Here is a 19,364-nt window from a genome sequence, read left to right as displayed (position 1 = left end):
AGGGGGAACTGATTCTTCATCAATGCCAAGTTAACTCTGGGGAAGAATAATCCATTAGAGGTTCATGTCGAGGTCAAAGATTTGGCTGAGCTTTGTTTGTTAGAAAAAGTCTCACCTGACATACCATTTACTTTGTAAAAGCTGCTTCTTCTACTTTTGAAAATTTATTTACCAAAATCTTCAAAGAGTAATATTTTGTGATAGCATTTTCCAAATCACAGGTGAAATGTTAATTGAAAAACATCCTGTTAAACTTCCTTTAGAAAACATCTAAAACTAATGATACAAGTGGCAAATTAGGCATGCAAACAAATAGCATGCATGTATCTGAAAAATTTAATGTGAGATCATATTTCCAATATAGTTGCAAACCAGCAGAAATGTTCACCAGAAGGCTCAGAAGTTCCTAGAAGGAGACAAAAATTCAAAGCATTCGCCTTTTCCAAAAGATCTTAGTAATGTGTGCCAAGTGTTCTTATTGAACTTTGTGATGGGAGGGTTTTGAGAAATGAGAAATGGCAAAGAGGGCAAAAGAGTGAACAAAGAAAGAAAGAGAAGAAAGAAAGAAAAAAAAAAAAAGAAAAGAAAAGAAAAAAAAGTACCCTAGAACTTAAAGTATAATAAACAACAACAACAACAAAAAAAAAGAGAAAAAAAAAAAAGAAGAGTGAGCAAAGAGAAAGGTGATTTCTTTTGTTCTCTACCTGGAAGCGGTGCCCAGGGCAGTGATCCAAGCTTGGAAAATGCCAGCAAAAAAGGAGAAGGGGTTTTTCCTGGTCACTACAAAGTAAATCAAGGGGAGAAAGATGCCCCCATGGATGATGAGGCCTATGATCACTGTTACCATGTACATCCCCAGTTGCCTAGCAACCACTTCTAAGTCCTTGATTGCAATGATCTTCCCACAGATCAGGCAGGCGATACCCAGGGGAGAGTACCTGAAAAACACAAAAGGGAAAAACAGCATTGAAGAGATCATTATGGCATTCAGAACCTGGGCCTCCTCTGTACCGCACCCTGAGGAAAACACATGGCTCTTCTGTACAAAAAAAGACTTTTGCTGAGAAAAGGTCATGACATTCCATTGATGTTATTTTTTATTTTGGACCAACTCCCTTAATCAAAATCTGTTTTGTGGATCTGGTGGTGCCCGCTCTGATGAAAAGTCCAAAGGCAAATTTTGTCGCTAAGGTGAGTTTTAGGGATAAAGGAGAGACATGCATTACCATCTTTTAGCTTTACCATCAAGTTCCAAGTTGAGAGACTCAGGCGTGTCTCTGGGAATCTTGTTTGATTTGTGTTCCTCAGTTCCTTCCTAGAAATTTGGGAATTTGAGCTTTTTAGAAAACTATAAACTGGAATTTGTAAATTTGCGTTGTTTTTACCTTGGAAGATAGGGAATATATTAAAATGAGAGAGAGAGAGAAAGAACAAGGAAACTATCTGGGCCAAAATGTACATTTAGAGAAAAGTGGTTTTACGACTTCCAAGTCTGAAAGTAGTTTTTCCATACTTACTCTAACAATAATGCTAACTACTTTCATTTTGTTTTAAGCACTATGGTGAGAGCTGCACACTCATTCCCTCACTTCATGCTTACCACAACCCGAAAATCTAGGTGTCATTATTGCTACGTGGCAAATAAAGAAACTGAGGTTAAGAAAAGCTAAATAATCAGCCCAAGACCAGGAAACCAGGAAATAAGAGAACAATCTCAGGTCTCTGAAACTCCCAACTGGGGGATTTTCCCAACCAAGACAAGCCACTTCTCTTTAGTGAACAATCACAGCTCTTTGGAGATAAGCAATTCACCATATGCCAAATTTATCCTATATAAACTGATGTTACAGTTCTACCTTATTATTTTATAGAGAGTTTGGAAACTACTTTGGTCCTCACTCTTGGGAAAGCTAACTATTTTGTCTCTCAACCTGAATATATTCTTCCCATATTTGGTAAAATCCTTTAGTATCCAGAATGATGTTGCTAGGGCATGAATTTGTTCAGCCTGTGACAGTTTCTGGCTGATATGAAAATATTTGTGGGACGGTTGCTACCTTAATACAAATTATGTATATACTTGAGAGAAAGACTATGGGGAAAATGAAGTCTCTAGATAAGGCTTCCAGCAGGGGTCAGGGAGTCAGGAAAGGCTGCTGTAATTGTAATATCTATACAGACTTGTAATTGTGCCTGGAGCAAACACTTTCCTGAATTAAAGAAAAAATGTGAAGAGTAGATGAGACACATATATATGAATACTACGTAAGACATGGAGCTCATCTCGCCACTTATTAGCTATTAATATGTGACCATGGTGAGTGGCTTATTCCCATTTTACAGATATGGATGTCAAGGCTCAGAGCAGCTAACTCCAACCTCATGGAGATGCTGTGGGGATTAAATTTTTGAGCATGCATGTGTGTGTGCTGCAAAAAAGCCCTCTCGCATCTCTGTCAGTACCATTAATTCTCTGAGTCCTGACAAAGGAATTCCTCGTGGGTTCTGTTTTCACACATGTACCCCATGTCCTCCCACCACTCATGCTTATTAAGCCTGAGTTAGTGATGCTTTCTAGAACATCTCATGGGATACCCAATTGCAAGATGATTTTATAGCAACATATTCTCTCAAGAGGAACCTAATCTTGAAGGAACTGATTTGTAACTGACACTATTAAACATTAGCATAGCTGTTCTCTTCCCATATAAGAATCTAGCCTGAAGCTCCTACTTCTCCTTTCTGTGGGGTCCAGGCTGGTCAAGTCTGAGGACTGCTTCCCTAGACATTAGGGAGTCTGAGACAAACCTGTACTCATGTCATTAAACCCTGAGCTCTCCCACCGTTTTATATTCTGCTGGTGTGTCCATAGTCACAACATCTCATAAATAATCAAGGTAGTCTCGGGGACCAGCACTTTGTTCACTGAGACTGTAAATAAGCAGAATGAACCTTCCTATAAAGCAAAAAAGCATTTATCTTCATAAACCAAGAGATCAGTTCTTTCCCAAGCACCAAGCACCCTTGAAAGCTGTCCAGAAAAACACTACTATAAGCTGTTTTGGGTGCCATTCAATTTTCCTTCTCTCCTGGGACAAGCAATTTGTAGAATGGAGAGAAAATGCTTTCAAGGCTCTTTGCCAAAAAAAGACTAGCTATAGAGTCTCCTGGAGAATGTATTTGGGCCACTGACAGATGGACTAGAGAGAGGTAACAGTTTACCTCTGGGGCACTTAGCCAGCTGGGAAAAGCATGAGCTCCCATTGTAAATGGAGAGTGTTAAAGGCCAGAAAGTGAAGTGTTAGCAAGCAGAAGCCCTTGCTAATCCAAACACCTTGATCTCTGGGAATAGTATGAGCATTAAGTAGAAGAAGGTAAGAATCTTTGTTCTATGAAGTCTTTCAGGGCCATTACTTTCTTGTGCCTATTTTTATTTTATTTATTTTTTATATTTTGAGACAGAGTATTGCTCTGTTAGCTAGGCTGGAGCTCAGTGGCACAATCATTGCTTGCTGTAACCTCGACCTCCTGGGCTGAAGCAATCCTCCCACCTCAGCCTCCTGAGTAGCTAGGACTACAGGTGTATGCCGCCATTCTCAGCTATTTTTTGTTTACTTTTATTTTTGTAGGAGGTCTCACTATTTTGCTCAGCAGGTCGCAAATTCCTAGCCTCAAGCAATCCTCCCATCTCAGCCTCCTAGAACACTAGGATTACAGGTGTGGCCAACCAACTGCGCCCATTTTTAAAACAAACAACTCAGGCCTTCACTCCAAAACTGGGGCTTCTGGGTTCCTGGGTTTCCATATCAATGAATTACCTAATTGAAAAGAACATGCCATGGAAAAGGATGGGCAAATGGCCAGCACCCAAGGCCACCACTCAAATCTTCTGAGATGAAGCCAGCAATCAAAACCACAAACCAAAGTGCATAAAGAGGCTAAGGGCTGCACGGAGAGTTCTGAAGCCAAATAATGCCCTGTGATTGTTGGTCCAGTTTCCAAATGAGAGGGGCACGGCTAGAGAGCTGGGGAGAGGGAATGGCTCCCATGCTGCTCTTAGGCTGTTCTTGTTCTCTCTTTTCAGGGCCACAGATTCATCCAGGACTGGCCTGTGGAGTCTTTTTCTTACTGCTGTATCCATTCTAGCCTCCACCTACTTTGTCTCAAAGCCCTTGCCACCCTAAGGGTCCCACCAAGATGCCCCTCGCAGGACTCCACAAACACACTCATCTACAGCAGGCAAGTTACCTAGAATTCAGTCGGAGTCCGGGTGTCCGAAACCACCGGCTTCCTGTTAACAATGCGATTCCCTGGGCTTACCACGCACCTACGGAGTCAGAATGTCCTGAAGCTGGCCTTGGGGCATTTATATTTTAAACAAGCTCCCCAGGTAATGCTGATCTGTTTGAAAACCAGTATTTCAAGAAACAAAAATCTTAACTGCAACTGATGAAATGCAGAGATTACTTGGTGACCTTTTGGAAACCATTTGCCTTAGCTCCAATTTCTTCAGGATCTTTGAGGTCTTAACCCACTGGAATAATTCATTTGGGACTTACAGGCCTGGGACAGATGATGGGGCAGACACTGATGACGGGAATGGAGGTAAGCTGAGGGACTTTCTCAGTCCTGCTGTGAAGCCCCTCTGGTGCTGTCCCACATATTTCCAATAGCTTGTCAATAGAGCTAAACACACATTCCAAGAGTAGCTGAAAGGTGCTGTCCATGCTCAGAAAGTATTACAAATCTTCATCTTTCCCAATCCATTTAGGGATAGGTGTTCCAGCTACCCAAAGAGTGATTCTTGTTCAAAGTTACCATTTGTGATTAGAACTTTTCATCAAGACAGAGTGAAAAACAGTTTGTACAGCCTCTAGGCTTATGATTAAGGGACTTCCTTTTGCAAGGAAATGAAATTCCAACCCATCAAGGTGACCTGCAGGACCCTGGAGGATCTGCCTACTGCCTACCTCTCCAACTGCACCTCCTTTTGTCCCCTTTCACCAACCACACTGCAGCTTCTCTAGACCTTTGTTCTGATCCTCAAAAGCCGTTCCCTGCCACTTCTTCCCCCTGGAACATTCTCGCCTCAGTTCTTTACTAGGTTGCTTGGCTCACTCTGCAGCTCTTCATTAAAGGTCAACTTCCCAGACAGCACCATGTGGCCCATCACTTCTACGCCATCACTATCTCTCGCTATTGCACGGCACTTATGACTATTGGAATTAGTAATAAGTGCTACAAAGACAATCTGCTCCCATTTGCTCCCTTTTGGCTTTCCCTCTCTCCCTTCCCTAGGATGTAAGCCCCATGAGGGCCGGAACATTTCTCTGTCTTATTCAACATTATATCACCAGTACCTAAAATCATTGCCTGCACAGAATAGAATATTTATTGAATGAAAAAAAAAAAAAATAGATGGATTGACAAAGATTCTTTGTTTGACCAAATTTTAGTTAGGCTTCTGAACCTTCTTCTGGCCTCTTCTGGGCTCTTTGCTAAACCTTATAAGATCCGGTTTAGCAAAACACTCGTCTAAGTCAGGTTAGCAAGAACCTCCGTCCTCAAAATCTGATCACCCTCAAATCTGATCAGGTTCTTCATCCTCCCCCGGATGATGTCTGGTCACCCTGTGGCCTTCAGCTAGAATCCTGTGGGGTTGGTTTAGCCAAAATACTCCTTACCCCAGACCATCCACTGCCCCCACCTTTCTCCATGCCTATAAATTCCCACTTGCCCATGTTGTACTTGCAAGTGAGCCCAATCTCTCTCCCCCACTCCAAAATCCCATTGCTGTGGTCCCTGTGCTCATGGCAACGATCCTGAATAAAATCTGCCTTACTCTGCTTTAACAAGTGTCATTGAATAGTTTTTTCTTTAACAGTGTGGATGGATGGTGGTTTATTGGAAGAAGGAATTGGAAGAGTAGGCAGAGATTTTACTTCTCACTTATGTTTTTATAGGGGTAAGATTATGAAACATTTTACTTTCTGTTTAAGTTTTTCAAATTTTGAAAAAAATGTTTTAAATAACCTCATAAGAAAATGAGGATATGAAAATCATACAAAAATTAAGGGGTTTTCGGGTTTCTTAAAGAATTCATAAACACAGAGATACAAAGGATATGGATTGAATTGATGATAACATTGGTAACAGCAAACAGCTATTACTATAATACTAATCCATGTAAAGTGCTTAGACAGTTCTCAGCACCAAAAAGGTACTTCATGACTGTTGGTCACAGTCTTAGTTCTCACAGCAACCTATGGCATGGATTCTAGAATCATCCCATTTTACAGATCAGAATATCGGGGCTTAGAATGTGTCTAACTTGCCTAAAGTCACACAGCTTGCAATAGGAGGATCCTGGATTCAATCCAGTCTGAAGTAAAAAAGAAATTGATGTAGGTGTTACTTCTGTACAGCTCCATAATACTGGGCAAGTCACCCTCTGTGCTTAGTTTTCTCATTTGGTAAATGGGTTAACAAAAGCACGTATTTTTGTGTTCAGTACTATTGTGAAGAATAAATGAGCTAATGCATGTAAAATAATTGGAGTAATATTAAGTATTTAGCAGGAATTTGGTAAATTTAAGTTATTTAATAATAATTGTTTCCTCAGTAATAAATGGGTTAGTACATGTACTATAACTGAAATAGTACTGAGCATATAGCAAGAAGTTAGTAATTCTAATTTATAATTTAATAACAAAAACAATTATAATATTTTCAATGTTACATTTTGTTATTATTACTATTATAACTGCTACATAGAAAAGAATACAAAAGAATTCTGATTTTTTAAGCTTTGAGGGGTCAGTTAAAGAGTAGTTGACTGTTTTATCCAGAACCTTTTTACACACATCATTAGCAAATACTGATGCTGACAAGGCAGTGAAAGAATTAAAGAAATGTGTAGAATTGGCATTTCATGTCACGTGATGTCGTCCTGACTATGAGCCTAGATGAAGTAACCAAACAGCTGTCAGAAATCATTCTAGGGTCTTACTCCTGCCTCACAACCACTTTTTACCTCCCAAGATGATAATAAGTATTTAGGAGTTCTGGTTTCAATGAATGGGAAACTTCTTAATTCATACCACCACCCTCCATCTCTGGGGAGGAGGGAGGCTACACTTCATCCCACTGACTCATCTGATGTCCTAGAAGATTCCCTTTCCTGCAAGGGTTTAGTGGAAATCACATTGGTATGGATGTAGGAAGGACACACACATTGTCCATGTTATTGGCATCATATTACAGAAATATGGGCTGCATATTTGGAGTAAAGATGCATAATCTGCTAGAAATTCTAGGAAACAATGGAAAATCCTAATGTTTAAGCAAGAGACTTATTCTGCATTGTGTATTATGTACTAAACTCTCAACAGACTCAGATGAATCTGAAGGACTTAAAAAATACATTTTACCTCTTGGAGCGGTGGCTCACGCCTGTAATCCCAGCACTTTGGGAGGCCGAGGTGGGCGGATCATAGGGTCAGGAGTTCGAGACCAGCCTGGCCAACATGGCGAAACCCTGTCTCTACTAAAGATTAACAAAACTAGCCGGGCATGGTGGTGTGCACCTGTAATCCCAGCTACTTGGAAGGCTGAGGCTGCAGAATCACTTGAACCCGGGAGGCGGAGGTTGCAGTGAGCTGAGATCGCACCATTGCACTCCAGCCTGGCGACAGGGCAAGATTTTGTCTCTCTCTCTCTCTCTGTCTCTCTCCCTCTCTCTCTATCTATCTATATATATGTGTGTGTGTGTGTGTGTGTGTGTGTATGTATATATATGTTTTACACCACCACCATATTACCAAATCTTCATACAAAAGAAATATCCAGAAATCCAGCATTGCCTGAGAAGCTGAAGGATCAGTACAATCATGAAAGAGAACATGTTATTTCACTAGCATCCTTTCTGTGTTTTAAAAGCACTGTAAAACAATGATCTGAACAAGCCAGGTCTGCTAAATATGGTTCATGAAATAGTGAGGAACATCTTCTTGATCTGAAATCTTGGCGTTTTCAGCTATCCCACTCATTCCTAAAGTTTTAGTAACAATTGACTACAGGCACATCACCATGTTTGGTTCTGTGGAGATAAAAAATAAGAACAGATTTTTGTCCTTGTGAGGTGGGGTGGGAGACAAGAAAAAGAAGAAGAGAAAAAGCAGCTGGAATTTCCATGAAAGGCACCTACAGAAAAATGGAAAAGGATCAGAAGAGGTTTGGCAAAGAAAGTGGGTAAGCCCGGAACATGCAAAGATGGGGAATAGGTAACCCAGAATTCCTATGGAAAAGAGAACACAGGTATGACTTGGTCTAAGAGTGGTTTTATTTTTTTCTAGGCAGACATACAGGACCATCCTAGGGATCTGAAACAAATGCAAGTAAAAAGCTTTCTGTCTGATGGATATGGGACACCAAAAGTTTCCTATGATTGAAGACGACAGAGCTTCCACGATGAGAGAGTAGATCCTCATGCTCTCCTAGGCTCCCCTAGATTTCAGAGTCACTGACTATAAACACACGTGAAATCAAGGGGAAACAATATTGTTTAGATGATTCAAACCAAAAAACCTACCTGCTTAGGTATCAAGGATTTTGATACCAATATGAACTATAGCTCTTCCTCTACCTAGCTATAATAATCTTAAGCAAGTTAATTATTAAGTTGGTGCAAAAGTAATTGTGGTTTTTGCCATTGAAAGTAATGGCAAAAACTGCAATTCATATGTTGAATTCATATGTCCCCCAAATTCATATGTTGAAACTTAACTCCCAGGGCATTGGTGTTAAGAGGTGAACCATCTGGGAGGTGATTAGGTGATGAGGGCTCTGCCCTCTTCAATGGAATTAGTGCTCTTAATAAAAGATGCGTGAGGGAGCCTGTTTTCCCCTTCCTGTGAGGACACACACAAAGGTGCCAACTACGAGGAATAGGCCCTCAACAGATACTAAATCTGCTAGTACCTTGATCTTGAACTTGTCAGCCTCCAGAAGAGTGAGCAATAAATTCCTATTGTTTACAAATTACCCAGTCTAAAGTATTTCGTTATAACAGATGGAAAGACAATGACTGTGTAAAAGAGACCCCAGAGAGCTTTCTGAATCTCTTTTCATGCTGAGCGAGGTGGCTCATGCCTATAATCCCAGCACTTTGGGAGGCCTAGGTGGGAAGATCACTTGAGCCCAGAAGTTTGAGATCAGCCTGGGTAATATAGTGAAATCCTCGTCTCTACAAAAAATTTTCAAAAACTAGCTGGGCATGGTAGTGTGCACCTGTAGTTCCAGCTACTTGAGGGGCTGAGGTGGGAGGATCACTTGAGCTGCAGTGAGGGAGGTTGAGGCTGTAGTAAGCCATGATCACACCACTGCACTCCAGTCTGGGTGACAGGGTGAGACCCTGTCTCAATAAAATTATAATGAAATAAAATTCAAATAAAAATAAATAAATATCTTTCTAACTGTGGGTACAATGAGAAGTTGGTCCGCAACTTGGAAAAGGCCCCTTATCAGACCCAACCATACTGGCACCCTGATCTTGAACTTCCAGCCACCAGAACCATAAGAAAGAAATTTCTGTTGTTTCTAAGTCACCCAGTCTTTGGTACTTTGTTATAGCAACCCAACTAAGACAGTTACATAAAAATATACAACCCATTCTCAACTCGCTGGCCATACAAGAGGGGCATAATTTGTCTACCCTTGTTCTAGGGGAAGCTCCAAAAAAGATATTTTCATCCCTTTCTCAAGGTCTTTCTGGAAAGACCTTTGATCAGCCTATGCCAACTTGTTCCTGCAGGGAGAGCTCCAGTATCCTCTGGGGACCCCAAGGCTTTCTCAACCCATGGCTAAGAAGAAGTAAGAACAAGGCCACTTACCACATGATCATGATCACTAACTTCATTACAATCTCATTCAAAATGTTGAAGAAATCCACCATCAGCTTGGCCTGATCTCCCATCTTCCCCATAGCGATGCCAAAAGCAATAAAAAATCCTATCAGACCTGTTGGGTGAATCACATTACACAGAAGGACAAATTACAAAGAATATATTTTTTCTCCTTATTCTTTACCATTCCCAAATGTATGGAGCCATGTTCTTACTGCTGGTTACCCTATGAATTAGACATTAAAAGAAAAAAGCATTATATTTCATACTGAATGTAACTTTCCCCTGGATAATTATGGATTTCTTGAACATTTTCCACATGAGCAAGTTAAACTGTAAGCAGTGTTAGGTTCAGGAAAATGTATTCATTTTCATTCCGAACTAAAAGGTGCTCTCTTCTCCCTCCCCTCACTAATGAAGTCATGTGTAAGCAGATTCCATTATTACACAGATTAACGAGTAAAGGCTTGTTGGGACTTGGGGATTATCATGCAAACTTTGGAGCCAATATTGGAATAGCAGAGACCAATTAGCCAATAAATTCTTTGCTAGAGTTACATCTAGTTTGTTTTGGTATTATCCCAAATCAATGTATGACTGGTATGTTTCACTCTTACAAAATCCTAAATGTAAAATTTATTTTTTATTACTACATACGCAAAATGACAGGGAGAAAAAAATACTGAAAAATCAAAGGGAAAACAATAAGAAATCCGAAACTCCATTTTATCCAGTTTTTAAAAAATGTAATATGTTATTTATGAATTTGTCACAATTCTTCTCATGACTGAAGTGGTTAGAATGCTTTCTTTTTTATTTTATTTGTTTTTTCAGGATCATAAAGACAGAATATAGATTCACTGTCAGATTTTGCTAGTTCCTAGTCTCTGCACTCTCTTCTTCCTTCACTTGACATTCTTGACTTGTATCTAAGTCCAGCCTCACATCAGCCTCTGGGGTCAATCCTAACCCCAGGAAGGATTTAAGGAGCTTCATCTCTGCCCTCTTCATGTCAGCATCACATTGCACTAGGTCTTGGACCAACTCCAATACCCAACCATGAGTCTTACTTCTGTGTTGGTTTCACCTCATCCCCTATGCCTGAGGTCCTGGGAATCTGCCCTACACTTTAGTTCCTCCAAGGCTAGGCCTGGCTTTGCTCTTCCTACCACTCCTGTTGGTCCCTTCCATTCTCTCCCTTGGTATTTCATGCTCAGGCCTGGAGTCTCACTCCAATGCATCCAGGGACTGGGGTACACTGTGCGGCTTACAGGTGTTTCCAGTAGTGCCTGGGGGCTATCTGGATTTCTAATTGCCAATCCCCATGTGTTCCCTGACCTCTGACCCCTGATCTAGTATTGACAGTCTTAAGGTCTCAATTCTTACTACTTACATGTTCTATAAATCAATGTTGCTATGTCCTTGGCTACAGGACTTTGCTTGCCCACCTGACTTGTTCTCTGACTCTGAAGTATGAGCCATCTTCTCTTTCCTCTTCTCCACACCTAACCTGCTCAATTCGGCAGTCCTAATTTCCAGTCCCTCCCTATTATATCTAGTTTCCTATGGTGTCCAGTTATGCCTAAAGTCTTAACCCATACTCAGTAAATTTTAGCATCATAATTTGATTCTCTTAGAAGGAAATTCCTTCTTTCTGAACCTTTGACTTTACCCTTTCCCTAGCCATCTAACCCATTAACCTCTTTATACCAAACACATATCAACCCAGATTGTCTAACTACCCTTTGCTGGATCCTTTCTATCTTCAGCAAAAAGAATCCATCACTTGCACTTGGGGTTGCTAATACTTCACATTTAGTATCTCCTCTTTTTGCTCTCAGCTAGAAAGCTTGACAAATGACTTCATAAGTGAGTTATTGGCCTGGAAAGACAAAGGCTTAGGGAAGATTAGATCCAGGACAGAGGGAACTAGTCCTGCAGCAATGTACAAAGTCAATTTCAAGCCATTCCCAAGTCCTTCTCTCAAGCCCATAGAGAGGAGTCTGCTAGGTGGGCGGGGAGAGAGAGTCAATCTGAATATTCTGGTTGAGAATAGCTCATATTACTTGGTTAATTTCATTTGAAATTAAGAAAAAAATGCCTGAGGTATCAAGGTCCCAAAGAACCGGAATAAAAAAAAGCTCCATTCAGTGTCAGCAGAAACTGGCCATACCTACGAGAGATAGGTTTTTAAAGGAAGAGTTGGAGTTGATTTAAGCAGTCGGGAGAGGGTGGAGCCCAGAATTGTTTCTGGAGGATTCTTAGGAGAGAAGTGGTTCCTTAAAGAAGTGGGAGGCAAGAGCTGGGGTCGTATCTTCACTTATTGCAAGTGCTTAATCCTCGGGACTTTCCAAAGACAAAAAACAGAAAGACAGCAAAACTAAAAAATAAAAAAAGCCACTATCTCCACCCTCAGAAGACCATGGAAAGAACCTTATTTCAGCCATGATTTGTAAATGGGAAGTTTCTCAACAGTTTAACTTCCCTTGGCTTTCCAGAGCCTTGATCTGCACTTGGATGGAAACCATATTCAGCTTGTAATTTTTCTCTGTAAACGTTGCCTAATTGAAATTGCTCACTGAAACGGGGGTGTTCCATCTGAACAAAACCCTCTTGGACTTGGCCGCTGGGGTTACAGAGTAGTGAGTTGTGTTGAAACTCCCCAGTAGAGCCAAAGGTCCTGTGACTTCCCAGAATCCACCAAGACTCTGGAAACAACCAGGAAAGTCTTTGAATGATTCACTCCAAAGCCCTGGCCCCATTGTTCATGGCCTCAAACTCCTCCAGAGTATGGAGAAGACTGAGGAACACTTTGACAAAAGGGGGTTGGGTGTTTTAAGTTATGACCCACCAGAAAGGACCATGGGGGAGTTAGGAAGGTCCTAAAAGGGACATAGATAGCTGGACAGTGAGGGAGAAGAGCTGCTCAGTGGTGGGTGCTGGGGATATTTGCAAAACCTCCCTAGAGGAACTCTCCTTCCTTCTCCTCGCTCCTTCCACCTCTCACCTCCCACTGGTTGTTAAACAATGTTTATTGATCTTCCATTGCCCAGCAACCTAGTCAATTCATCTCTTCCCTCACTCTCACTCACCCAACCTGCTTCCTGCCAGGCCAAACAAAAAAGATCCGCTTCTGCTTCTTGGTGACTATGCAATTCTGCTCCCTCTCTCTCCTCTTTCTCTGTACCATTCTGGATAGCTAAGAAGTAAGCTTACCAAATTTGGAACAAACAAACAAACATGACACTCAATTACTTTTTGAATTTCAGGTAAGTAATGAATACTTTTTTTTTAGTATTCTTATGTCCCATGCAATATTTGTGACACACACTAAAAAACTATTTGCCTTTTATCGAAAATTCAAATTTATCTGGGCATTCTGTATTTTATCTGACAACCCAACTAAGGAGACAGGCCATGCGATCTTTTAGATGACAATGTGAAAGGACTACTGAGCTCATTCATCTCTAAGCAGCTGTCATCCAAACCTTTAGAAATTGTGCTTAAATAAATAAACATACTTCATCCATCCAGATTCACCATTTCTCCCAGGTTTTGGCCAAACGCCCCTATTTCCTGTCTATGGGGACACCATTCTAATGGTGGATGGAGGTTATGGAAGGGAGTGGACCCATTAAGTGGGAGGGGAGCAAACTGGGCAGACTAGAGCCGCTCACATGGTAAGAAACCTCTGTCCCTCATGGAGGTATTTTCTTACTGAACTCCTCAGCTCTCCACCCACTTGGAATAATGATCAGAGCTCATATGGAGAGAGCACATGGCATGAGCTACTGTGCCCTATATGCACAATCACATTTTATCCTCACAATAATCTACTAAACAGATGTCAATCCCATTTCCATTTTACAAATGCGGCTCAGAGAAATGGAGTAACTTGCCCAGGGTCAGATAACCAGTAAGTGGCCCATACTGGATCCAAACCCAGGTCTGCCCAACTGCAGAGCCCCAAAAACCTCTATGATAGCATGCTAAGAAGGCACCAGGCTAGGAGAAAGAGCTCACTGGGATCCCAGAAAGTAAAACAAGATAATCTGTAAAGCTCCTTTGGTACCTACTCCAACACTTCACAGTCCTGGTAGCTTTGCATTTGTTTGCAGACTATGAGAGCTGCGGTGGTCCAGCCTCCGCACCTAGCACAGCACCAGTACATGGGGGCACTTTTAAAAAATGCTTAAGAAATGAAGGCAATGGATGTGTCACTTAACAACACAGAGAGTCAGATAAAGTGACTTTCTAACACCACACAGAGAGTCAGGGAATGTGCCCAATGACGGTAAGCTCCCTTATTTTTTTTCCGATACCCAGCTTCTGGCTGCCCTGTCCCCTCACGGTCTCCTCTGCCCTTCTCCCTCTTCCTTAAATCACTCAGCTCTCAGTCCCAGTGACCCTCAAATTGCTCCCCAGAGAGAGCCTCCTGCTCCACCTAGAGGACAGCCGAGTCATCAGTTTTCTGAAAACAGAGTGCAGGAGAGCCCAGCCATAGACAGGGAAGCAGAATCCCGGACCACCAGCTGGCCTACCTAAGACGTTCATCCCGTCCTTGAACTCCAAGCCCTTCTTGATAACCATCTTGGTCTCCTCCGGCACCTCGGTCACAGTCTCGTTCAACAGAGACACAACAGCGCTAGTTGCGTTGGCCTCCTCGTCTGGCGGTGGTGCAACCAGGACTTTCTTTGTCACTGTTTGAATCTAACAGAGTGAGGGGAAAAAAGGCATAAAGTTGAGGTTTGGCCTATGAGGTGAAAAAAAAGCCTGGCTACTCATATATTTTAAGGTTCCCAACAGGTTAACAATAATTAAGAAATGCCAAAGCAAGGTTATGAAAACTGGAGAATATTTTCTATGTCTATTTACAAAGCAGTGTTTTATTATATGCAGTGAGATACAATTGTCCTAATCACAGATAATTACAGAATTTTTTATTTGTGCAAATTTATGGGGTACATGAGAAATTTTTTACATGTATACAATGTGTGATGATCAAATCAGGGCATTTAAGGTGTCTATCATCTGAGTACAATGCATTTTTTAAGTACAGTCATCCAACTCTGCTATCAAACATTGAATGAATTCCTTCTATCTTTCTGTTTGTTTGTACCCTTTAAGCTACTTCTCTTCATCCTTTCCCTCTCCCCCACACTCACCCTTCCTAGCCTCTGTTATCTATTTTTCCACTATTTTTCCATGTGTTCAAATATTTTAGTTCCCACATATAAATGAGAAATGCAATATTTGTCTTTTTGTGCCTGGCTTATTTCACCTAAGATAACGACCTCCAGTCTTATCCATGTTGCTGCAAATGACACGATTTCATAAGTATAGAATGTATAAAAATAATTTGCAAATGTACTATAAGTACTATGGTCAATAATAGGACACAGTCTTAAACTTGGGGAATAAATGTTTTCTTTCACTCCTATGATTGTAGCTCAGAAACAGTATGAGACATCTAACTTGGATGCTCTTCCCAATTGTGAGACCTAGTTAGATGGTCCTTCCAGTTGTGATGGTCCTTCCAGTTGTGATGGACCCTGGGTCTGGTTAGGAATAGAAAGCCTTGGCAGGGGTCAGATCAGCAACTCATGATCCACCTGTTTTCCCCCCAACCTGGTCCCCACTGGATAGGGGCATCACAGGCTGCCTCAGTTTGGGCTCCTTCTAGAGCCAGGCTCGGCTGGAAATCTCCATCTGGGCACCAAGAGTGCCAGCTGCCAGCAGCCACCATGGCAGGAGCATTTGCTCATATTTCAGATCCAAATTCAAGGTGGGAAGACAGCCGCTCCTTCTGAGCAGTGATGCCAAGCCTTGCTCAATGTTCCCCAAGCGTCTCTGTCAGATGACTCACAAGGAACCTCTCCCGCTATTCCTCGACATCCATGGCAGTGGTCCTATTTTTAAAGGTGCCAGGCACCCTACGTGCAGAGTGCTATAAAAATCCACATCTGAGGCTAAAAAACACCACCTCCAGGGGCATTAAAATAGAACTCAATGCAGAATCCTAGAATGTCAGTGCCGGCATGTAGTAGGTAACAGATGGCTGAACCCTGAATAGATACGGAAGAAGATGCATGGGAAAGTCAAGTGACTTGTTGGACGTCATGGAGGTATGGGCAGAACTGGGACTTTAACTCAGATGACCTCACCTCCATTGAGTTATTTCCACAGGCTGTGCTGTACGTTAAGCTATAGGGATCCAATCCTACTGTGCTGGGCTCCATAGGAAGCAAAGCTGAACTGCCAGTTGTCCAAAATGGAAGGGAAGGGAGGTCAGTGTTCTCTGAGGAGAGGAGGGTGCTCTCTGTTCTAGCCTGGCCACATGTACTCGTGCAGGGAGAGAGGAAGCCCAGGGCCAGCTGTGTGAGGGAAGAACAGGCAGCCCACTTCTCCCCTCAATGTGGCCCCTTCATCTGGGCAACATTGGTGTGAAGAGTGAATGCAGGAAGGATCACAAGAGAAGCTTCTGTGAACAGCAGAGTCATGCTCCCAGGAAAGAAAAGGGGACCAAAGTCAACTGTCAACCTATCCTAAGAATGCTAAAGAAGCCTAAATTGGTTTAAAAGAGAAATACTCATGGATCTAAATGAATGGTGGCTGTCAGGATCGGGCAGGAGGCCAGCTGCTACCTGTTTTACATCCATTATGTCTTAGGTCAACAGTAGCCCCTCGACTCAAAGGCAGCTTGCTAGTTAGTTGCTGAGGCAGGATTCAAGATGAGTTATGCTTGACTCCAGAAATCCAGATTCCAAATAGCACAGGCCAGTAGTGTAAGTTGAAGCTGAGGAGATAGGAACATTGAACACAGGCCTAGTTCTCTGCCTGAGTTCCTGATTCACAGAACCTGTTTGGTTGCACAACTTCACGTATTTGCTGTTTTAGTCTGTTTTGTGCTGCTACGACAGAATACCTAAGACTGGATAATTTATGATAAACAGAAATTTATTTTTTCACCATTCTGGAGACTGGGAAGTACACAATGAACGTATCATCATAGGGCAAGAGTCTTTACATGGAAGAAGGTAGAAAGGCAAAGAGAGGCACAAAGGAGCCAAACTCATTCTTTCATAGCAGCATTAATCCCATCCATGAGAGCAGAGACCTCATGGCCTAATCACCTCCCAAAGGGTCCACTTATCAATATTGTTATAATGGCAACTAAATTTCACCATGAATTTTGGAAGGGACAGACATCCAAAGCATAGCAGGTGCCAACTCCAGTCTCCCCGACCCTAAGCCACCATCATGTCTCACCGTAAAACCTGCAAAACCATAAACTTACCTACTCAGCTTTCTTCTTGTCTACATACAGTCTATAGATAAGTGTGGCTATCTATAGCCCTGTCTATATCCTTAGCTTCCCCTGGCCCACCAAGTCATGCCTGAGCTGAGTTCACCTTCTTCCAGTCTCTGTACCCCCAACACTGGCCTCACACAGCCTCCTTTTTCTTCTCTGAACATTATAAGTACTTTTCAGCCTCTGCATATGTGTGCCTCTACTGAGAAGCATCTTTCCCCAGCTCTTTGTAGGCCTAACTCATTCTGATCCCCTATCCTCTTAGCTCAAACATCTCCCCTAGTTACCACCAGCCTATCATCCTGCCTTTAGCCCTCAGAGAACACCTGTCTCAATGTTTAAGTCTCTTCTGTGTTTCCCTGATGTTTATTTTGGTCTACCTCCCTCCCCTTTAACGTAAGTGAGCTCCTTGGGGCAGGGTCCTCATCTCTCTCCTCCCCCATGGCATCCTTGTGCAAAGCAGACAGCCTGGCAGCCCATCCTGCTCACAAGTATTGGCCGAGTGAACATACACAAAACACTGAATTTTCCGGAGGAAAAGAACCCATGTTCTTTTCCTTCAGAATTTAAACTTGAGATTTTTTAAAAACAGGTGATTCTGGGTTTAATATTGTAAGTCCATATCTTACAGCCAGTTACTCTCTTGGAAATCTCACTTTAGTTTAGAGTAAGCCCCAAATAGCAAGCAGGAGACCTCCCTGCTCACAAAGACACAGGGACCTGACTTGGGCAAACCAGGCCCTGTCACCTGGGAGGAGGCAGTCTCCTCTCTGGGGGGAGCTCATCTTTCTCTTTACATCTCTGTTTCTAACTCTGGTCAGGGAGCCTCCTCCACTCAAGACCTATTTTAAATCACTTCTAGCTGTACTCATGGACACAGATGTCTCTCATGCACCTTTCTCTCTGGAAATGCCATGTCCCTTTAAAAGAGTTTCCTGTCCTCAAGTCCTCTTCAGTGCCTTCCTCCCAGGCCTAAGGAATCTGTTCCCATTCTCTCCCTGAGGTGGATTCTACACCATTCTTCTTCAGGTTGTCCTAACCCAAAGGGACCTTGATCCTGAGCCTACCGGGGGACCAAGGCTCAGTCCTCATATGAATTTTGGCAAAGGAAAGTTGGGGTCAGGGCCAGGATGGGGAAGGGAATGGCTCATGTCTTTATTCCAGAGTGGCAGACAGCACCTCTCGCCATGGGCAGCTGCATGCAAAGACTGCCCATCCACCATAACGCTCACCGAGTGTGAGTGTAGCCAGCTCCACAAAAGTTCACTCCAAGACCAGAGCAATAGCTCCAGGAGCCTGCCTGCTTCTTGGTCCTGCCCTCCTTTTTTCACAGAGCATGGCATGACCAGGCACAGAACTGAGTCCAAATCTGTCCTTCCCAGGCCCTCCCATGCTCCACTCTCCCCGAGTCTACTACCAGCTCAGCCTCCTGCAGCTGCGATCCCAGAACACTCTCTCCAAAACGTTAAGAATGGAGAGCACCCAATTGTGTGTCTCACTCTAAAGCAAGTCAATTCATCTTTCTGAGCAGGCTGGCTGAGGGGCAAACATGCTATACAGATGGAGCCCAGTAAGTACCTTCTCCTCCAGCTTATTTCTATTTATTTCTGCATCCAACTTCCCTGGCCTGGAGTGGTTTCCTTTAATATAGGTCCATGCTGCATGTACCACTAAAATGGTATCTGAAACTAGGGAACAGAGTAATCTGGGTTCAGCAATGGTTAAGGACTACATTTTGGAGACAGCTAGGAATACACACTTTTCTTCTAAGCTACCTGTTTCCTAAGCTCATTCTTCTGTGCTTGGAAATGGCTGAAGGAGACTGCTTGGTTTTAGCTTAGTTTCTACGCAGGTTCATGGGAACTGGCGTGTGTGGAGTGTGGTCTAGCCTAAGCAGGCCTTGGGGCTAGAAAACAGGGTAGTGGATGGTGCCTACTCAGCTAACTCAGTGGCTCCACTCAGCAGAATCACCTATTTTTTAAAAATCCCAAGTTTAAAAAAATGTATAGGCGTGTATGCAGCAGGCAAGAGTGTACATTGCTGAGGAATCTGTACCCACTGCTACATACTTTTGTAGTGCCATTTTGCAACAGCCAGCAAACTCAAAATATAAAACTCCTGTCAGGGCATTTTTACTTCTAGGAATTTAT

At 42.5% G+C, this 19,364-nt stretch overlaps 1 protein-coding gene across 3 annotated transcripts in view; it reads right to left on the bottom strand.

Moving 5' to 3' along the window:
- Positions 1 to 19,364, bottom strand: part of SLC1A2 (solute carrier family 1 member 2) — a 164,306-nt gene that overhangs the window by 32,277 nt on the left and 112,665 nt on the right. For all 3 annotated transcript variants that reach the window (XM_025355220.1, XM_025355219.1, XM_025355221.1), the window contains 3 exons: positions 14,444 to 14,612; positions 9,891 to 10,017; positions 705 to 938 (listed from right to left, as the gene is read on the bottom strand). In XM_025355220.1, coding sequence (XP_025211005.1) covers positions 705 to 938; positions 9,891 to 10,017; positions 14,444 to 14,612 — 530 coding nt within the window. The remainder of the gene's footprint in view (positions 1 to 704; positions 939 to 9,890; positions 10,018 to 14,443; positions 14,613 to 19,364) is intronic.

The sequence above is a fragment of the Theropithecus gelada genome, chromosome 14, assembly GCF_003255815.1.
Source record: "Theropithecus gelada isolate Dixy chromosome 14, Tgel_1.0, whole genome shotgun sequence".
NCBI lineage: Eukaryota > Metazoa > Chordata > Mammalia > Primates > Cercopithecidae > Theropithecus > Theropithecus gelada.
This window is presented reverse-complemented; position numbering and strand designations above follow the sequence as displayed.